This window comes from Chrysemys picta, chromosome 7 (genome assembly GCF_011386835.1).
Source record: "Chrysemys picta bellii isolate R12L10 chromosome 7, ASM1138683v2, whole genome shotgun sequence".
Taxonomy (NCBI): Eukaryota; Metazoa; Chordata; order Testudines; family Emydidae; genus Chrysemys; species Chrysemys picta.
In genome coordinates, this window is record NC_088797.1 from 120,061,717 (window position 1) to 120,078,910 (window position 17,194).

Below are 17,194 nucleotides of genomic sequence, written 5' to 3' on the forward strand. Positions count from 1 at the left end.
GATGAGCGAGCCATAAAGACAGAGAGGCGCAGCAAAAATTTTTCTCAGCAAAGCGCTCTTCGTATTTTTGTATGAAGGAAATGCAGCAGGTTCTATTAATAAACTGCTGTAGTCCCAGTTAAATCCGTACACCCTTTGAAGCAGGAAAAAGTTCTGGTTTACTTCCTTGGGCCATTCAAGCTCAAAGGCACACAAACCAGTCAGAGAACTTTCAGATACTATAGGCTACTGAAAGGTTAACATTGCATGGGACAAGGGCAAATCTTTTTTTTCAGTTTTTCACTGAACCATATATCAATTTCTAACAAAACCAAGTAAAAAAAACTGACCTCTTCACCTATTTTGAGGAAAAGAACATTTCCCCATCAATAGACTGGGAAGTTTCAGGAATAAACATTGGTATTGCATTCACATGCAATGATGCATGAAACTGTCATGTTGTGAATGCTGTGAGCATGTTGCATTCTCTTCCAAATTACCTACGCCTGACTGAATAGGATATAGGTGCATTTTACTTATTGCAGACTGTCTCACTCATTATTTAAATTGTGAGATTTTGATTAGCCTCCCATAAAGATACAACCAATTCCCTCCATTTTTTCTGGGGGAAAAAATAGTTTTAGTCTAATTCTAAACAATAGGAGGAAAAGAAAACCCTTAAGCCAGAAAACCCTTAATGACGTGAGCATAGGCGCCAACTCTGTGGGTGTTCTGGGGCTCAAGCACCCACACAAAAAAAATAGGGGATGCGCAGCACCCACAGGGTTGAATTAATTTTTTGTGAGCCCCGGCACCCAGACCGTGGCCCTGCCCCCTGCTCCACCCATGCTCCGCCCTGAGGCCTCGCCCCTACTCAGCTTCTTCCTCCTGAGGCCCCACCTGCTGCTCGAACAGAGGGGCAGGGCAGAGAGGAGCACCGACGAGCAAAAAAAAGATGGCACCTATGGACATGAGGAAAAAACCCATAAGAAAACACTGGCTTGATTTAATTTCTGTATGATACCTAGGGTTTCCCATAGCCACAAAAAGCTGATGGACTTATTACTTCATCCATTGCCCTCTCTGATAGCTTCCCCCACCGGTAATTTAGGGCAAGATAATCATCAAAATAAATTATTTAAGATTCATTTTTCCTCATATAATTCTTTTCTTAAGCAGGGACTCGTATCAAGCCAGATCCTATAAACTCTATCCTCAAGCAAGTTCTGGCATCCAAATCAATGGGACCACTTGGACCCACTGTTGCCATTTAGTGCCAGATTGTAAACCCCTTACTCAAGCTGGTGAGCACTTACTCAGTGAGTAATCCTGTCACTCCATGAGGAGTCTCACTATCTCAGTGAGTAACTACTCACCAAGGGGTTTGGAAGCTGGCCCGTATTCACTTGCTTCCCACTCCTTCAACCCTCAGGGAAGAAACGGAGAGCTCTTGTCGCTTTATACTTCTTCCAGATTTTGACAGCTGTATTTGCTCATATCCATCTTCTTCACATCATTTTCTTATTCTAATACTGTTTTTTGGCTGATATATTTGCTCAAGTCCTACCTCATTTCTGTACAACACTACAAAGTTTCTATTGTTTTGCAAATCATTGTCCCATAAAAAATGTCTGAGCTTGGGGATGTCTTCTTTCTTTCTGCCATTGGCATGGTTTCATGTGTTGGCGTAGTTCATACGAAAGCAATTAGTTTTGTTTCCTTTAAAACTGTTTCTCTTATCTAGTTTAAGTGTCTGATATCATAACTGGCTCAGACATCCTTAGCATCACGTTTCTGCCACAAGAGCGGGAAGTTCTACTGGAGAGCTCACTGCCACAAATGGAATGCGAAGCCACTTGAAAGCAAGGACTGATGATGACGATGACTGATCCTATTTCGTTTATAATGGATGTCTATCAACCAAAGATGCTTCCTAGCAAGGAAACATTTTAAACCGACTTTTTCTGTCCCTCCATCAAGAGCACACTTTCAATGCGCATTTTATCATGGCTGACCGCATCACACAGGCTTTTTATTTACGTTGCAGCAGGACCCTTAGGGACACCATTTCAGGTTCTCTTAATATATAAATTTTAATGTGAATTCATCACTGGAGAATTTTTTTCCAAATCAAAAATTTCAAAGTTGCCTGAGTTAATACCAGAGACCATTTTTCCTTCTTCCTGCCCCATTGATAGATAGTTTAGATATTGCCTTTAAAATTGTCTTCATGTATAATGAAATACAGAAAAGGATTTACTGATTTATGTAAGAGCTGCTGATTTAGCTTCCGTAGAAAAGGCTGAAGGGATTCAGAAGACAGGATACTGGGCTAGATGGACCCTTGGTCTGACCCAGTATGGCCGTTCTTATGTTCTAAATTTGGATATAGTCAGTCAAAAATCATTTTGCATTACATTTAATTTCTCTTTGTCCAAACCCAAAAAGGGAAGGGAGGAAATATTCCTTACCTATGGCAGCGATCACCTTCCTACCCCTTCCCCTATACTACTGAGCAATCACCGCTCACTCCCACAAGGAAGTGCACCAGATTACATCACATGGCAAGTCTAACGTTCACTCAAGCTTTGTCAGGAGAGAAAGCACAGCACTTTTTATTCAGTGCCTGAGCACTCAGCTCATTCTGAGTCTGCCCAGGCTTCTGGAACCAGTAGCTCATGATCCAAAGGCCAGTATAGTCAAAGGGAGTCTTTCCACTGACTTCACTAGACCCTCAATCAGGCCCCTAATTTACCTGGGGTGTTCTCAGAAGCTTGATACAGGCAACGTCATAGCCACTAGTAGTAACTTGTCTGTTTCCAGCTGCGTTGGTGTACTGATGTCGATCTGAGCCGTGGTTTTCAATGTCTATCATACTAAAAGGCTTGTTTCATTTACCAGCCTTCCACGTGCATTTGCAAATCTACCATTGCTTTTGTTTTAGGTTTGTACAGCGTCTGGCACAAGAAGATCCTGGTCCATGACTAGGGCTCCAAGGTGCTACGGTGATACAAATCACAAACAATAAAAGTAACTGAAGTCTTGCTGGAAGTGCCTGTTGGCATTTGTGCTAGGATGCCAGTCCTCCTCTTAGAGTTTAGTGGTCACCCATATACTTGCCAACTTTGCTGCAGACAAATAAGTTTACCTCAGTATTTGCCGTTTAATAATGTCAGGAAGTCATGTGTTTCTCAGTCTAACTGGACCAGATGTGGATCTTCATCACATTTAACTTTAAGAAACTTTTCCCTGACTAAATAACTCTCTCAGCCATCGTGTGTGTGTATTGTCGGGGAGAAGGTGGGAAGTGGGAGGTGATGTGCGCAATTCTCTATGGAAACTTGAGAACTGGGGTCCATTTGTCACTAATTGGATCCTCTGACATCCCATACTTTGCCCACTGCGAGTCAATATGGGTCAAAATTGCCATTCAACAGTTTGGTATGGACAGCAACTTCCAATTTAAAATTGACTGGCAAAAGATATACAGATAATGTAGTGGTATATTTGTAATGAGATATCTCTAACAGTGGTCAGCCACATCAGACTTCCAACTAACGCTGAGACCGCTAAATATAACAAACTTTAAACTACAATTATTATAGTGGTGCCTGCCAGCATTACTGTCAAGCATCTAATGGTCCATGAGGGATTTGTAGATCAGCTGTGAAAATTTACTCAAAGCTAAAACTTGCCAATCAAATACTCAGCCTTGGGACATTGTTACCAACTCTGAATTAATAGTGCTTTAACTTGAAGAAATGGTAAAGCAAAAACTTTTGTTTTCAACGCTACAAATAAGAGAGGTGTTCAATTAAAACACATGGGGGGCGGAAATCTCTTACATTGACTACTATTAAGTCAATAAGCAATATGGGTGAAGTCTTGGCCCTTCCTGTTAAAAGCCCTAGTAAACAACTGTTCATACATGAGGACAGGTACAAGGTTTCTTTACATCTGTAGCAGGGAGCCAATCAAAAGCTGTACAACAAAGCAGAGGATACATTAGCTTTAAAGGAGAAAATTGTTTTTCTTTATTATAATGGAGTTCCCTCTTTGGTTTTTGAAGAAAGCAGCTGTCTCTTTGTTCTCTACTGTCGTCACATGACAATGTGAATTTTGCAACTCAGCCGCCAACCCCACAGGTAGGTTTTGCATTGCAGTAGTAGCTAGAGCCCCCAGTTAGGGTCAGAGCCCCATGGGATTAGGCGCTGCACACATGCGCAGTAACAGACAGTACCTGCCCCAAAGATCTTACAGTCTATTTTAACACAAGATGCAACAAGTGGGTGTAGCGAGTAATCAAAAGGAACAGGAGGAAGAGAAGAGAAACAGTAACAGGAGTGTTTGGTTTCAGAGGCTAATTGAGTGCACAGCTGGATGGTTCTCAAAACATTAAAAGGTTGTTCTTGTTTTCAGTTAATAAATAAATTTCCGCAGTCAGTGTGGCCCCTGTTCCTAGCTATTCCATCCTAGAATAGCTGTCACCCTTCCTCTCCCCCCAAATGGGGCTTTTGGATCACTGGATCTGTGTAAGCAGGGACCTTATGTCCTCTCTCCGAGACTGTCCCCAGTCAATTCCACGCTGGCCTATATGGCGTCTGAGCGGAGACCCCATGCAGTCTGCCCATGTAGCCCCTACCATGGTGCTTGAGAGGCGTAGAGGGAATTGTATGGTCCTGACATGTGTCACTCAGAGGGACACTTCCTTCATGCAGAATGAATTGGAGAAGAATTTTTTTAATGATCTCACACAGCAACACCGTGAAATCTTCATTAAATGATCAACATCCCACTCCAGTTTTTGAAACCTCATCAATTCAAACTGCCACAGCTTTACCTTCTGCTAACGCCAAGTATTCAAAAGTCATGAATTAGACCGCAAAAAATCATGAGATATGCTTAAAATCATGAGGTTTTCAAAAATAAAGGTTGCGTTTTTATTTGCCTTCTGTTTTTTTAATCTGTAGGGTTCGCACTTTGTCCACACTACAACCATGAGAACCAACAAACAACTTTTTTTCCCCCCCAAAAAAGAAACCCGACATTCTAAGGAGCTGAGGTTTTAAGCAAAACAGCACAAAAATGCAAGATTTGCAATAAAATTGTGCAGTGTTACCAACAGTATTTGCTTTCTAATGCATAGCTGAGTTATAGGTATAATAGCATGACAATGGATCGAATGAGAAGTTTTAAATTCTGTAATTGCTTATTTTTATGTCTGCAGTCAGATAGCTATCATCCTTAATGTGGAGAACCTTGGGGTGTGGCAGTTTATCGAGACTGGACACCTGTCTCAGCCCATCCCTCACCTGTTTCGAAGACAACATTGTATAGATTTCTATTTTAATTAATGTTGGACCCAGTGTAGAATCTCCTCCCAGATACCATGCCCCTTTAAAATAGCATGGTACATGGTTTAGATGTTTCTTTCTTTCTTTGGCCTCTACTGTATATTTATCAAGTCTTTGTTATTAATTATTATTGTATTTAAGTGTTTTTGTACTGTAGCTCCAGTGCCTTCAGAGGGAAAGCTTAATGGTAATATTCAGGATGCTTTGTGAGGTTTGCTGAGAGGATTGGAGCCCATAAGAACCCTCATGTGTGTGAATAAGGCTTTGCAAGATCAGGCTCATAGTCTGTATACTATATCCAAAGAGGAAATAAAGTTGAACTGTCCACATAAGGCAGGAATATGTAAATTACAAGAAAGCTGTTGTTTTATTCTGCATAAACTCATACTTGGGACATCTAAAATGCAACCATAAAATGAAATACAAAGAGTAAAATTATTCTATTTTACTTTCAAACAAGTTCCGTCCATTTTATTCTCTAAATAGAAATTTAGCTTGGACAATAATGATGAATAGTCTTCTGGAACAAAGTTCAGTTTATTGAAGACATACTGTTCTATGGTTTGTAGAAGTTCCCCTCTTTACCTCCGCTTTTATTATTAAATATGAAATAGGTACATATTTGGCACATTAAGTATACAGAGGTGACGAAATACACTATTATGTTCAAATTGTCTACCAGTCCAAAGATTAGGCTATCAACTGAAAGTGTATAGTTTTTAATCACTATTGACTTTGAATCAAGAGCTATAGAATTTTTTTTTTAAATCTGGGTTCTGTCTACAAACTTCTTTGTCCATTATGCCAACAGGGCTACTAAAATCCATCTTAGTGGGCCATGGGGAAAACATGCAGCCATGGTTCACTAGTGAATATTTGAAAAAACTCCTTGCCAGGACATGATCATTAACATCAAGGGGGAAAAAAATCACTGACATAAAGTAAGCAGTTCAAACTTAATAGAAGAGGTTAACTACATGGCTTCCTAAAATGTTTAGCCTCATGACACATTTCAAGAACAGCCAGCAATGGACTTCAGCAGCAGGGTGGGCCTGTCTAAAAGACAGTAACGTAAACTGCAACGTAAAGTAATGACCTTAAATGAAGTTGTAAACAGAGGAGAGAGCATGATGCTCAGTTACTGGCTGGCAGGAGGGTGGAAACCGTGGCTGACCTTGAAAGAATGAACCAAGTGACTGGGTGGCGAAAGAGTAGAGCACAAATGGATGGCTCACAGTACATGGATAGCTATGGTGTGAATTTTCAGATGTGTTAATGGACGAGTTTAGGTAGGTAAGAGAAGTCAAGAGCTGAGAAATATGCTGCCTCTTTTACTAATATTTCTCTGCTGTTTTAGGAGATGAAAGAAACCCTCTCACGACTTCAGCCCCAATCTGAGATATGTATAATCTTTAACACCAACAAACTTATGTTGGGAAAATGCATTTTTAGACAATATTTCTGAATTGGCCTCCAACATAGTCATCCATGTTGAGAAGGCCGAGTACGTAGTTGTGAGAATAAAGCTACTCATGTTTAATTTATGGATAATGGAGGGAATTTCTCAAACAATTGCTCTATACTATAAGTTGTCAGCACTCAGTTTACTTCCAAGGAGAATGGGCAGTAGGGAGAAAGAGAATGCAGTATCCTGCATAGTATTAAAGAAATATACTGTATTTATTTGATATGCACGCTCACAGATTTAAAAACAAAAGTTATGTTTTTAAAATGTAATGGTCTCACAACAACAACGAAGAACAGTCCATTTACAAATAGTCAGTATAACGAATCATACAAGTATTACTGAACGAGAAAGTGACTTCAATGCACTTTCCCCTAAAGAACACTACCTTTAAGTAGATACAGTTGCCTGTAAATAATGCTTCTTAGTGTGGAAAATAGATTCTGTTGTTTTCTCAGGTTACTGGTGCTCTTACATGTAAGACATACAAAAACCCAAACTGGGGGGGGAGGGAGAAGAGGCGATTTATTAGCTCAATAAAGGAAGACTAAACTGCCAAGTTACTCATTGTACTTAGACTTGTAAGTAGTTCAGTATTCCCCAAAATACGATACAAACGTTAAGAGAAAATGCATACTCATTATCAAGGCCCTATGTCCTAGAAGACATATTGGTCTTGAATTAAGTAGATCTGCCCCTGAATCTCACACCCTATCACAACATGCCTCCCCACTGTTCAGTAGACTCAAAACCAGTAATCCTTGGTGATGTTATATTCAGGATATTTTACACTGCTCCCAAAGTTTCAATATGCTGCACATTTTTTGTATTGAAAACAAAAAGCTGCAATGTAGGTATCTTGGGGAGAAGCTGGAGGTTTTGACAGCTAGGTAGGGAACAGCTGGGGTTTTGGGCATCTAGAATGCAATCAGAGTTGGGGGGAAAGAGGGTTAAAATTCCTCTTCTCACATCCCACTTCACTCATTCCCAGTATATGCAGGACATCCTAAACTGAAGAAGGAGTAAGTAATCTGGGTATATTTATTAAAAAGGATCAGTAGTGAAATAGTTACCCGTATCACCATTTCAATTATCAATAGGCTGCAGAGTTAACACGACACTGATGAAAGTCAACCTTTCACTCCTCCTAGAGCTACAGATGCAAGCTGTCTGCAGACTCAGGCAGACATCCCTGCAAGCTTTTGCATTTTAGTGGCTATCCTCACAACCACCCATAAGGGCGAAAAGTTTTTATTTGTGTAAATTATAGCTTAGATTCTGGAGCACCGTTTTGTGGCAAATTCAGAAAGAATGTCAGTTATGCTGCAATTTATATGTAATATCACTATACATTGGGCCCATGGTCATTGTCAACCTAGTTGGCCTAACAATATGCTTATGAAGGAAAACTAAATGACAAAGTTAGCCCCTTTGAAATCTTTTGACTATAAGAGATAAATGGATGTGGTCTGCTTAATAGGTGTTTAAAGATAAAAATCACTTTTAACCTAATGGTCTGCATATAGTCTAAACTTCTCTATGCAATAAGTCTGCCATGAAATAATAGCCTCTGTACATTATAATTACATCTACCCCCTAATCAAATAAGACACTACAAAAGCATTAAGCTGTTTCCCGCAGTATGATGCAAAATGCATATAATTCGCATTTGTTCTAATAACAGGCAGGAGGAATTTGTGAAATAGACTGTGCTTGATCCAGAACAAACAAGATATTAAAAGTTTCCACAATACAAGGATTGCTAGTTTTTAACCACAGCATAAAGTGACAGTTCCCCATTGATAGGTCATTAGTGTGGTATAAAGAAAGCAGGGGCAGAGGCTAGATCAACTGTGTCCTTAAATCAAGTACAAAATGTTACAAAGAATGAGGGGGATGAAAGCAAGGGATATATACTCAGGGGGACGGGAGAGCATGACAAAATGTTTAGCTGGAAAACAGATGAAAAGAATTCGTTAGGATAAAAAAAAAATCAAGGTAATATTTGCAAAGTGCATAAAATGTTTCAGTCCAGTATAGTGATTGTTGCAAATAATGCCTCCATTTATTCCCCTCCCAAAACACATCTGTGTAGTCCTGTCTACACACAAAGTGTAATGTTAATTTTCTTTAAAGTAACTACTTCTAATTATTGTTTTGACAATTCCTTAGAAAGGATTCTTTGCAATACTGAATCAAGGCTGAATTTGTCCCCACACATTGGCTCTTAATACAGGAAAGAACAAAGATAAAAATGCAGTATAGTCGTTTAGCGGTAGCGTCAATATGCAAGCTTATACATATCTACTGCTTTGAGCATTTGCATTCACAATGCCTGTAGTGAGAGCTGACTGCTTAACGAAGGCAAACATTTCCCAGCCTCCTCACTGATGGGAACAGTAGTATTGAATTTCCAATAAAAAAGAACTAGATCCACTCAATTTAGTACCAGTAAGAAGGAATCCACTCCCATGTGTTGTGTTCCATAAACCACCAATTACTTTGCTTATTTCCTTATCCTGCTCCTGAAGCACAGATTCATTTCACTTTCCACTGAAGTCTCTGGCACTGTAACCATGGGCACTGCCTGCTATCCAGGCCAGCTGCAGCTCAGCAGAATTTTCTCCATTAAAATCTTCCAAACAAGTTTCATATTTGCAGGGTCATCCAAAATTGGATAATGACCGTAACTAATCATAAAAGTTAGATTCAATGGGATATTTGTGCACAGGGGGATTTTTTCATGCTTATTAAAAAGCATAGTTCTGCTTGGTGTCCCACTTCTGTCTCCACCTCAATACTCCCTCCTCAGGTCCTAAAACCTATTGAGCTCATCCCAGGACAAAACTCTGTTCAGTTTTATTATGTAGCCCACAGGAAAATTTCTGGATAAAAAAAAGATTCTGTAGTCCTGGTTTCAAACAGTTATATTATTAAAATAATGCCATTAACTTAAAAAAAAATCACACTTTATGCCTGAAAATATTTTACCTACTATTGGCAGTAACACTTAAATTGACTAGAGTAGAGAAAAAGAAATCTCTATTTTTCAGTTTGCTTACTCTGTGCGTTTGACAGCACCTCGTGTATAGTTAGTTTTTACTGTTTCCCATCTACAGTAATCCACACAGTCACAGGGGAGAGAAAAATATTTTCAGTAGGAAGTTATAACTAAGCCACAAGCACTGCCAGGTGGACTCCAGGGCACCGATAGTGCCTGAAACAACTTTTAACTCTTTTTTTTTTTTTTAATACAAAAAACGGATTTCAAATTGAAGTGAAGCTTTAAATAGTTTTTTCATTTTGCACTTAATTTGTGATCCACATTTTGAGTCCTGAATTGAATACTAGGCATTGTCTGAGAAGGGACTCGTTGTTTATATAGTATCAGAAAGGCACGAGACACTTCATAGTCCTGCAGAATGTAAAAAGACAACATACAAACAGCGAATGGGAGGACTAGGGTGATGTAGTTTAGTAAAGCTCTGCTTAACACCACAATGCCAGTTTTGCTTGATCTAGTTCTTATATTTCCTTTCCAATTTTGTGCTAAGATTTCCTGGTGAAGAAGGCTACGATAATTTTTTTTCATTTGGGGCTAGGGGAAAAGGCAAAGAAGATCACATTGTTATAATTGGCATTAACTACACTGTGATGGTTTTGTTAGGTATAGGAAAAGAGAAATGTAAAGAATCAGATTAACTCCTTTTTTTAAAACTGTCGTTTAAATCTGCATATAAATATGGGAAGCCTAGATCTATAAGAACAAAGACAATAAAAACAGTTTTTCTCCTAAAGTACCATTGTTAAATAGCAGCTATGCATGCACTATATGTAAAAAGCTATTTGCCATGACTAATGGATATAATGGTGTATATCTAATATTTTATCTCAAATGTGAGTCCAAAGAATCCTATAGTTGAAAAAAAATTACATTTATCAGCAAAAAAACAAAAACAAAAAAAAACCCAATAAGCAATATGAAAACTTGATGCTAACATTTAATTTTTAAAATAACAGCTAAAAACAGATTAATTAGATGTATCCTTTTCCTAATTTGGGAACAAGAGCTATTTTAGGATATAAGGCAAGGAAGCCACTCTTGGATCTTCCAGGTCTTTGAATAGACACATTCATCCCACAGTATGTTTTCCTTCAGTGCTTGTTTTTCTCCCAACTAGATTCCTTATTTAAGATGTAGGGAGTAAAGGAAGGAATTCTGAAAATTTTCAACACCAACATACGTATCCCTAAAACTGATGACTACTTAGGCACAGAGGTTGGAAATTTCATCTTCCTTCCAAAACGTTCAAAACATGACAGTGAGGTAACAATTTCCCTTAGAAAGAAATATTTGCTTTGTTTTTGTCTCATTATTTTAGATGTCTTAGGTTGCAAAACAGATGCAATGAGCCTATGTCAGTATCTACCGGAGGCTACAAAACCGTGCCATTTTTGCTAGATATTATATCCAGGACAAATTATTAACACTGCAAGTGTGCAACTAATCATTTCAAAGTTTCAATGCATTCAATTACAATTAATGCCCTCAACTGTGTATTGACTCACAGCTTTTTTTAAACTAAGGTTTTTAAATACAGAATTCAACCTGCATTTCATGAAGTCTCTTTATATTTAAGGTAATAACGCTAATCAGTCTTTTCTCAAAGTTATTTCTAGCTAGTTGTTCTATTACACACCAGTGAACCATGCATGTTGGAAGCCAAAGATTTACCACTACAAGTTTTTGCTTCTTCTTGATTCTTAAGCATTCCCACTCAACCTAAGAGCAGGTGATACTGAACAACACTGAACCACGGGCTAAAAATTGATTTTGCACGGTGTGGTGCAACATCTAAAATACAAAACGTGTTTTGTAAAGTGAACTTTTCTAGCAAAAAAGAATAAAGAAGTTCAAACAGCTCCTTAACATTATTATGTATAGAATAGCTATTTTAGGTATTTTACAGGTTTCTAAAATTTATTTGTTTGTACACTCCCTAGTATAATTGGCAATTAATCTCTGTTTGTGGTCCTTAGGCACTACCACAGTAGAAACAGAATACAATAAAATAATAATCATTAATAATTGCTACTAATATTAGAATTTCCCTTGTTTCCTTTCCTTAGCTATCTGGTTTATTTTATAAACAAATATATGCATTTTTAAAATTAATCTTCAAAATAATATCAGTTCACGATACACTCCCCCCACAACACTGATCTCATAATCCGATGGCGTTGACCTCAAAGCCAAATTTTATTTCCATGGAATAAAAAGTCATTTCCCAATGCAACTAACTAAATCATGCTTATGTTTGCAATTTTAAGCTTTCTATAAATCTCTTTTCAGGCTCTATTAGTCAAGACCAATGATGTTTTCAGAACTTAGAATTATACACCCGAGTGTAGACAGCATACTCTACAGTACTATGTATCTTATTTCATTAATCATGTCTAGGATCAGCAAGAAACCTGAAATACCTTAATTACATTTTATGAAAGTATTATGAATTTAAGATGGAGAACCATTTTTAAAAATCCTTGGAAATAAGAAAGTTAGTTTATTATGCAACAAAGAGACCTGTGGCACCTTATAGACTAACAGATGTATTGTAGCATAAGCTTTCATGGATGAATACCCATTTCATCAGACGCAACATGTATTCACCCACGAAAGCTTATGATCTAATGCATCTGTTAGTCTATAAAGTGCCACAGGTCTCTTTGTTGCTTTTTACAGATCCAGACTAACACTGCTACCCCTTAGTTTATTATGTTCACATTGCAAGAGTTTAACAAAGATACTTTGTGTCAAAGTATCAAATCTCCAGTTCTATTAACTTTACTCAGAATTGCCTAACAGATTGTTTATTGTAAATGGTTACCAAGTTACTCTTGTAAAGTGTTATTTTAAAATATTTTCAATAATCCCATCTTTATTTCACTAAAGTCTGCAATAGCTTCTAACACTTTTATAGGGGCCAAGAGAGCCAGACCACTTAAAAATAAATCTAATAAATAGAAGTAACAAAATGGAAACAGCCCACAAAAAACAGTAATAAAAATAAATTATATTCTGCATTAGGCCAACTAGAAAATTAGCATCTAATCTAAAAAGCTATTTTTTTTTTGCTGCGGATTGGAAAATAAAAACAAAAGTCAAGCAAATGTTTTAAAAGGGCAACCATGAAATGCAGAACTCGTCTGAGGAAAAGAAAAATTCCTATAAGCAGTGAACTTTTCTAGTTATGAATCAGCAATTCTCTTTCCTGCAAAGAATAACAAATGACCATTTCCTTGTTTTAAGGCATCTTGTTTTGAGGCTCATATCTGTCCTAATTTACAGTTCATTTAATTTACATTAAAAAGCTAATTTTTAAGATGTACCATTATATTTGTTATCTTAAATAACCAACATGTGACTCAAATATTCCGTTTATAAAATTAATTCCCAAATATTCCTCACGCAACAAAATACAATTTGCCATTATTTCCTACTTAATATACTTCATGTGGGAGTGCACTAACTATAATGTAAACATGGAAGCACGGATTAAATTATGGAGCACAGTTACAAAATAACACGATCAAGTTGCAGTGCCTTAGATAGAGATGTTCGACATTTGCCATTTTACGCCATGCTGCCATGATACAGAACAGTTGACGCACACCAAGTTCTTTAAATTGTCTTCTTCAAGATAGACTTGAAGGAAGACTCACATTTCAATTTTTACACTGAATTTGCAGTCAGAAACGATTATCAAAAATGTGATGATTATTAAAAATGTTTTAAACAAAAACCAAAAGGATGGTCATGAAACACCTTGATGTCTTCACCTAGCTAACTTGTGTTATGTGCCGTATAAAATCTTGATAAACAATAAGATATTAGAGCCATCTTTAGAGACTGTCATTTAAAAGTTCAGACAGACTTTGTGATGGTTTAGGAACAAATTTAAGTGGCTTGTAGCAGGATTACAATTTATGTATATAGTAGCTCTTCAGTTACCCAGCAGATCTATATGATACGGATATTATATAAATACTATATTTCTGTATTTTATACACACTAATATTTCAAACTGAAGTTCAGTTTCTATAAGAATAATTGAACACACATACCAAACATGGGAAAGTTTCATATATAAAATTATGCTGCCTGCTTAAGAAAACACTGTCAACTTTTAGTACCACAAAGTAAAGAGACATCTTGGAGAGTCTGCTTTCATATACATTTTAAAATTAAATTAAATACACAGATGTTCAATCTAAAATAATGTTCCATATGTTCTGTTTATAATAAACATTGTTCTGTTGAATATGTTGGGGAAGGAGGTTGAGAGTGTTTGCTCTGTAGACTTAATCTTGGTCATATAGTAATATTTAAAGAAAATATGTTCACTTACTGATAAAGTTCTACAAATACTAAGTTTAACTAGTAAGCTAGTATTACTTTACCATGCATCAGACTTTGTTTGGCCATACCAGAGATTTACTTGACAAACCGAACACAAGAACTTAATACCTGTTGTGGCCTGGACCAGTATGTCAAAATATATTTTTTAACATACGCTAATGCTTAACGCTCAACCTCTTTTCTAATCAACAAAGCAAACAGCAGATCTTAAAACAAGAGGGGACTAATCTAACAGCTCCCAAATCTATATTTACTAAGTGTATTTTTCTGCCAAAATACAAGTCCAGAGTTTTTTTTTTTAAACATAAAACTATGACCAAAGCAAACAAACAAAAGTTAGATAGAGAACATATAATTTAATTGCATCAGTACAGTATCACTTTTTATATAGTATTCATATTTCATGTACTAATTACAGTGCATTTAGTTAGTCTTTAACCCTCTGGTTTAACCCAACAGAAAATAGTTATCACTCTTAAGCAACTGTATGTGTCAGGGTATTTCTTCCCCTTTTGAGAGAGAGAGTAAAAAAGTAAAATATCATAAGGTTTTTTATTACCATTATTACACTGATAAGAGCGAGGGAGAGTCTTTTATGCATGGGACTGATAAGTTTTCCTAACTATTCGTATGTCTTGTCTGTACCGGCACAATACTGACTCCACTCATTGTAGGCCTGATGACTATCACATTTGCAGCCAACTCATGGGAAAATAACTTTGGTTTATGAATTTTGCTGAACGCAACAACAAACAACAGCCGCCACAAAAGCAAAAACTTTTCAGAAGCGTCCAACTACAATCTACCATGAAGTGAAATGGATTATAAGGGACCCAATAAATACTCTGAACATGGTTGAGCCCCTGTTTAAAAGGAAACTCAGCCGAGCCCCAGCAGCAAAACTCAACCTGGCTGCTAAACCGCTACTGATCCTTGTAGGGATGACTGTCTGTAAATCAGAGGTACAGAATTTTCCCTAGTTTGTCCTGGGGCTCTGCCTAGGGCCGAGAGGGTGACATTTGCTTCCTCCTGGTACCTAAATTAGGAGAGTGGAAAACAGCGAGAGCCGTTTAAATCCCTTAGCTAACGGATCCTTAAGGATTTGCATGCTCCAGACCTGCCAAAGCAACCCGGCTAGAAAGACCAATTCATCGGGGAGGGAGATTTTGCCACAGACCCCCGTGCGCGGCACTGCCAGTGTGACCCCGCCGGCACAGCGGGGAAAGGGAAGGGGAGCAGGAGCTGCCCAGGAACAAGGGCGAAGTTTGACCCCGCTCCGGCTCCAAGCCTGGGAGTCACTAGCGCGCCTCTTACTTTTGGATGAGTTGGGGCAGACGGGGCGGCGGCGGCATCCCTCTGCTGGAGGCCGGGTGGCCGGGGGCCGCGTTGCGGGCATCTCGGTCGGGCTGTTGAGAGCCGCTGGGGGCCGGGGCCTGGTTCATGGTGGCAGCGGGGACCATTCAGCCAGAGCCTCCCCCAGCCCCCTGGAGCGATGGGGCACCGCGGAGCGCGCCTCGGAGCCAGCCCGGGGGGGGGGGGGAGGAGGGAGGGAGCAAAGCCTGGGGGCTGGACAGCCCGGCCCACGGGAGCCCGGAGCGGGAGCCACCCCCCGGCCGGCTAGGAGGCTGCGGCGGCCCTATGGGGGGCGGCCGGCGCCTGGGGAGCAGCATTTATGACGATGGCTGGCACAGCGGAGCCAATGGGAGGAGCAGCCCCCCCCACACACGCGGGAGTCCCCGGCTGCTGGGGGGACGCAGAGAGCCGGGAACCCCCCCCCCCTTCAGTCCCTCTCTCGGCCCGGGGGGGGGGGGGCGCAGTGAGCCGGGACCCCCCCTTCCGTCCCGCTCCTGGCCCGGGAAGCGCAGTGAGCCGGGACCCCCACCCCTCCATTCCCCTCCCGACCCGGGGGCGCAGTGAGCCGGGACCCCCCCCCCCCATTCCCCTCCCGACCCGGGGGCGCAGTGACCCGGGACCCCCCCCCCCTTCCGTCCCCCTTCCAGCCTGGGGAGTGCTGTGAACCAGGACCCCCCTTCTATCCTCCTCCCGGCCTGGGAGGTGCACCGCACCCACTCCTCCCCCCAGGGCTGCTGGAACAATTGTTATAGTGGGGGTGCTGGAAGAGGAAGCGATGCATTTGGTTGTTATGACTACCTTCAAGCCATGGGGTGCTCCCACACCCCTAGTTCTAGCCCCCCCCCCAACTCTCCAATCCTTTGGGGGCAGCAAGTCAGATCCATCCCCTCTCTATTCCTCCAGCTGTCCTCTCACTCCCTTCCCCATCATCCCCCCAGCTACAGGGGCAGGGGGAGTAATGCTCCACCCCCCTCCACAGCCCTGAGCTTCCTGCCCATCTCCTAGAAGAGATGCTGCCCTGTGCTGCCTCTTCCCTGCCCACCCCATTTGTGCTCTGCCTCAGCTCCCTGGAGCTCTCCATCCTCCCTCCCCCAGAGAGCCTGCACTTTCCTCTGCTTTGTTCTCCTTCTTTTTCACAGATGCAGGAGGAAACCTGCTGGTGGCTTCTGCAGGAGAACTGATTGTTTCTCTGGGCCTCAGTGGTACCTCTGTCTGCCTCTTATTTGGGGTCCTGATATCCTGATGCAAATTATATATTTTTCATCATTATTACAGTAGCACCCAACTGTTCTGGAAGTTGTACCTATATGTCTACACAAAGGGAATCGCTGCCCCAAAGAAGCAATTTGACCCATATTTCTACAATTATACAAAGCATTCCAATGCAATTGTAAGATTTTGCATCCCAAATTAGTTGCTGTCATCTCTGTCCTTTATTTCCTAGAAGCACAGGTGGGGACACTATTGGAGCTCCAAGCAAAGAATCCATTTCCTAATCCTTACTTTGAAGGGTGCTAACTGTGTTCTTGAAGCCTAATTGACCACAGTGACAATCTATCTCCCTCCTCACCTTTATTACTGGTGCCTTATTTGTGGCCATCAGTCAGTGGTTTGGTATGGAGG

General features: G+C 40.0%; 1 protein-coding gene across 7 annotated transcripts in view; it reads right to left on the reverse strand.

The window, feature by feature from the left end:
• The window catches only part of RBM20 (RNA binding motif protein 20), a 169,853-nt gene extending 154,044 nt beyond the window's left edge, over positions 1 to 15,809 (reverse strand). For 2 of the 7 annotated variants that reach the window (XM_065552525.1, XM_065552524.1), the window contains exon 1: positions 15,533 to 15,663. Coding sequence is in view for 3 of the 7 variants with exons in the window: in XM_065552519.1 (XP_065408591.1) it covers positions 15,533 to 15,678 (146 nt within the window). In the remaining 4 variants the exon portion in view is untranslated. Of the gene's footprint in view, positions 1 to 1,546; positions 1,567 to 15,532 lie in introns of those variants that run through there. The other 5 variants (XM_065552519.1, XM_065552514.1, XM_065552516.1 and 2 more) reach the window with 5 other exon arrangements.
• Positions 15,810 to 17,194: the final 1,385 nt, after the last annotated feature.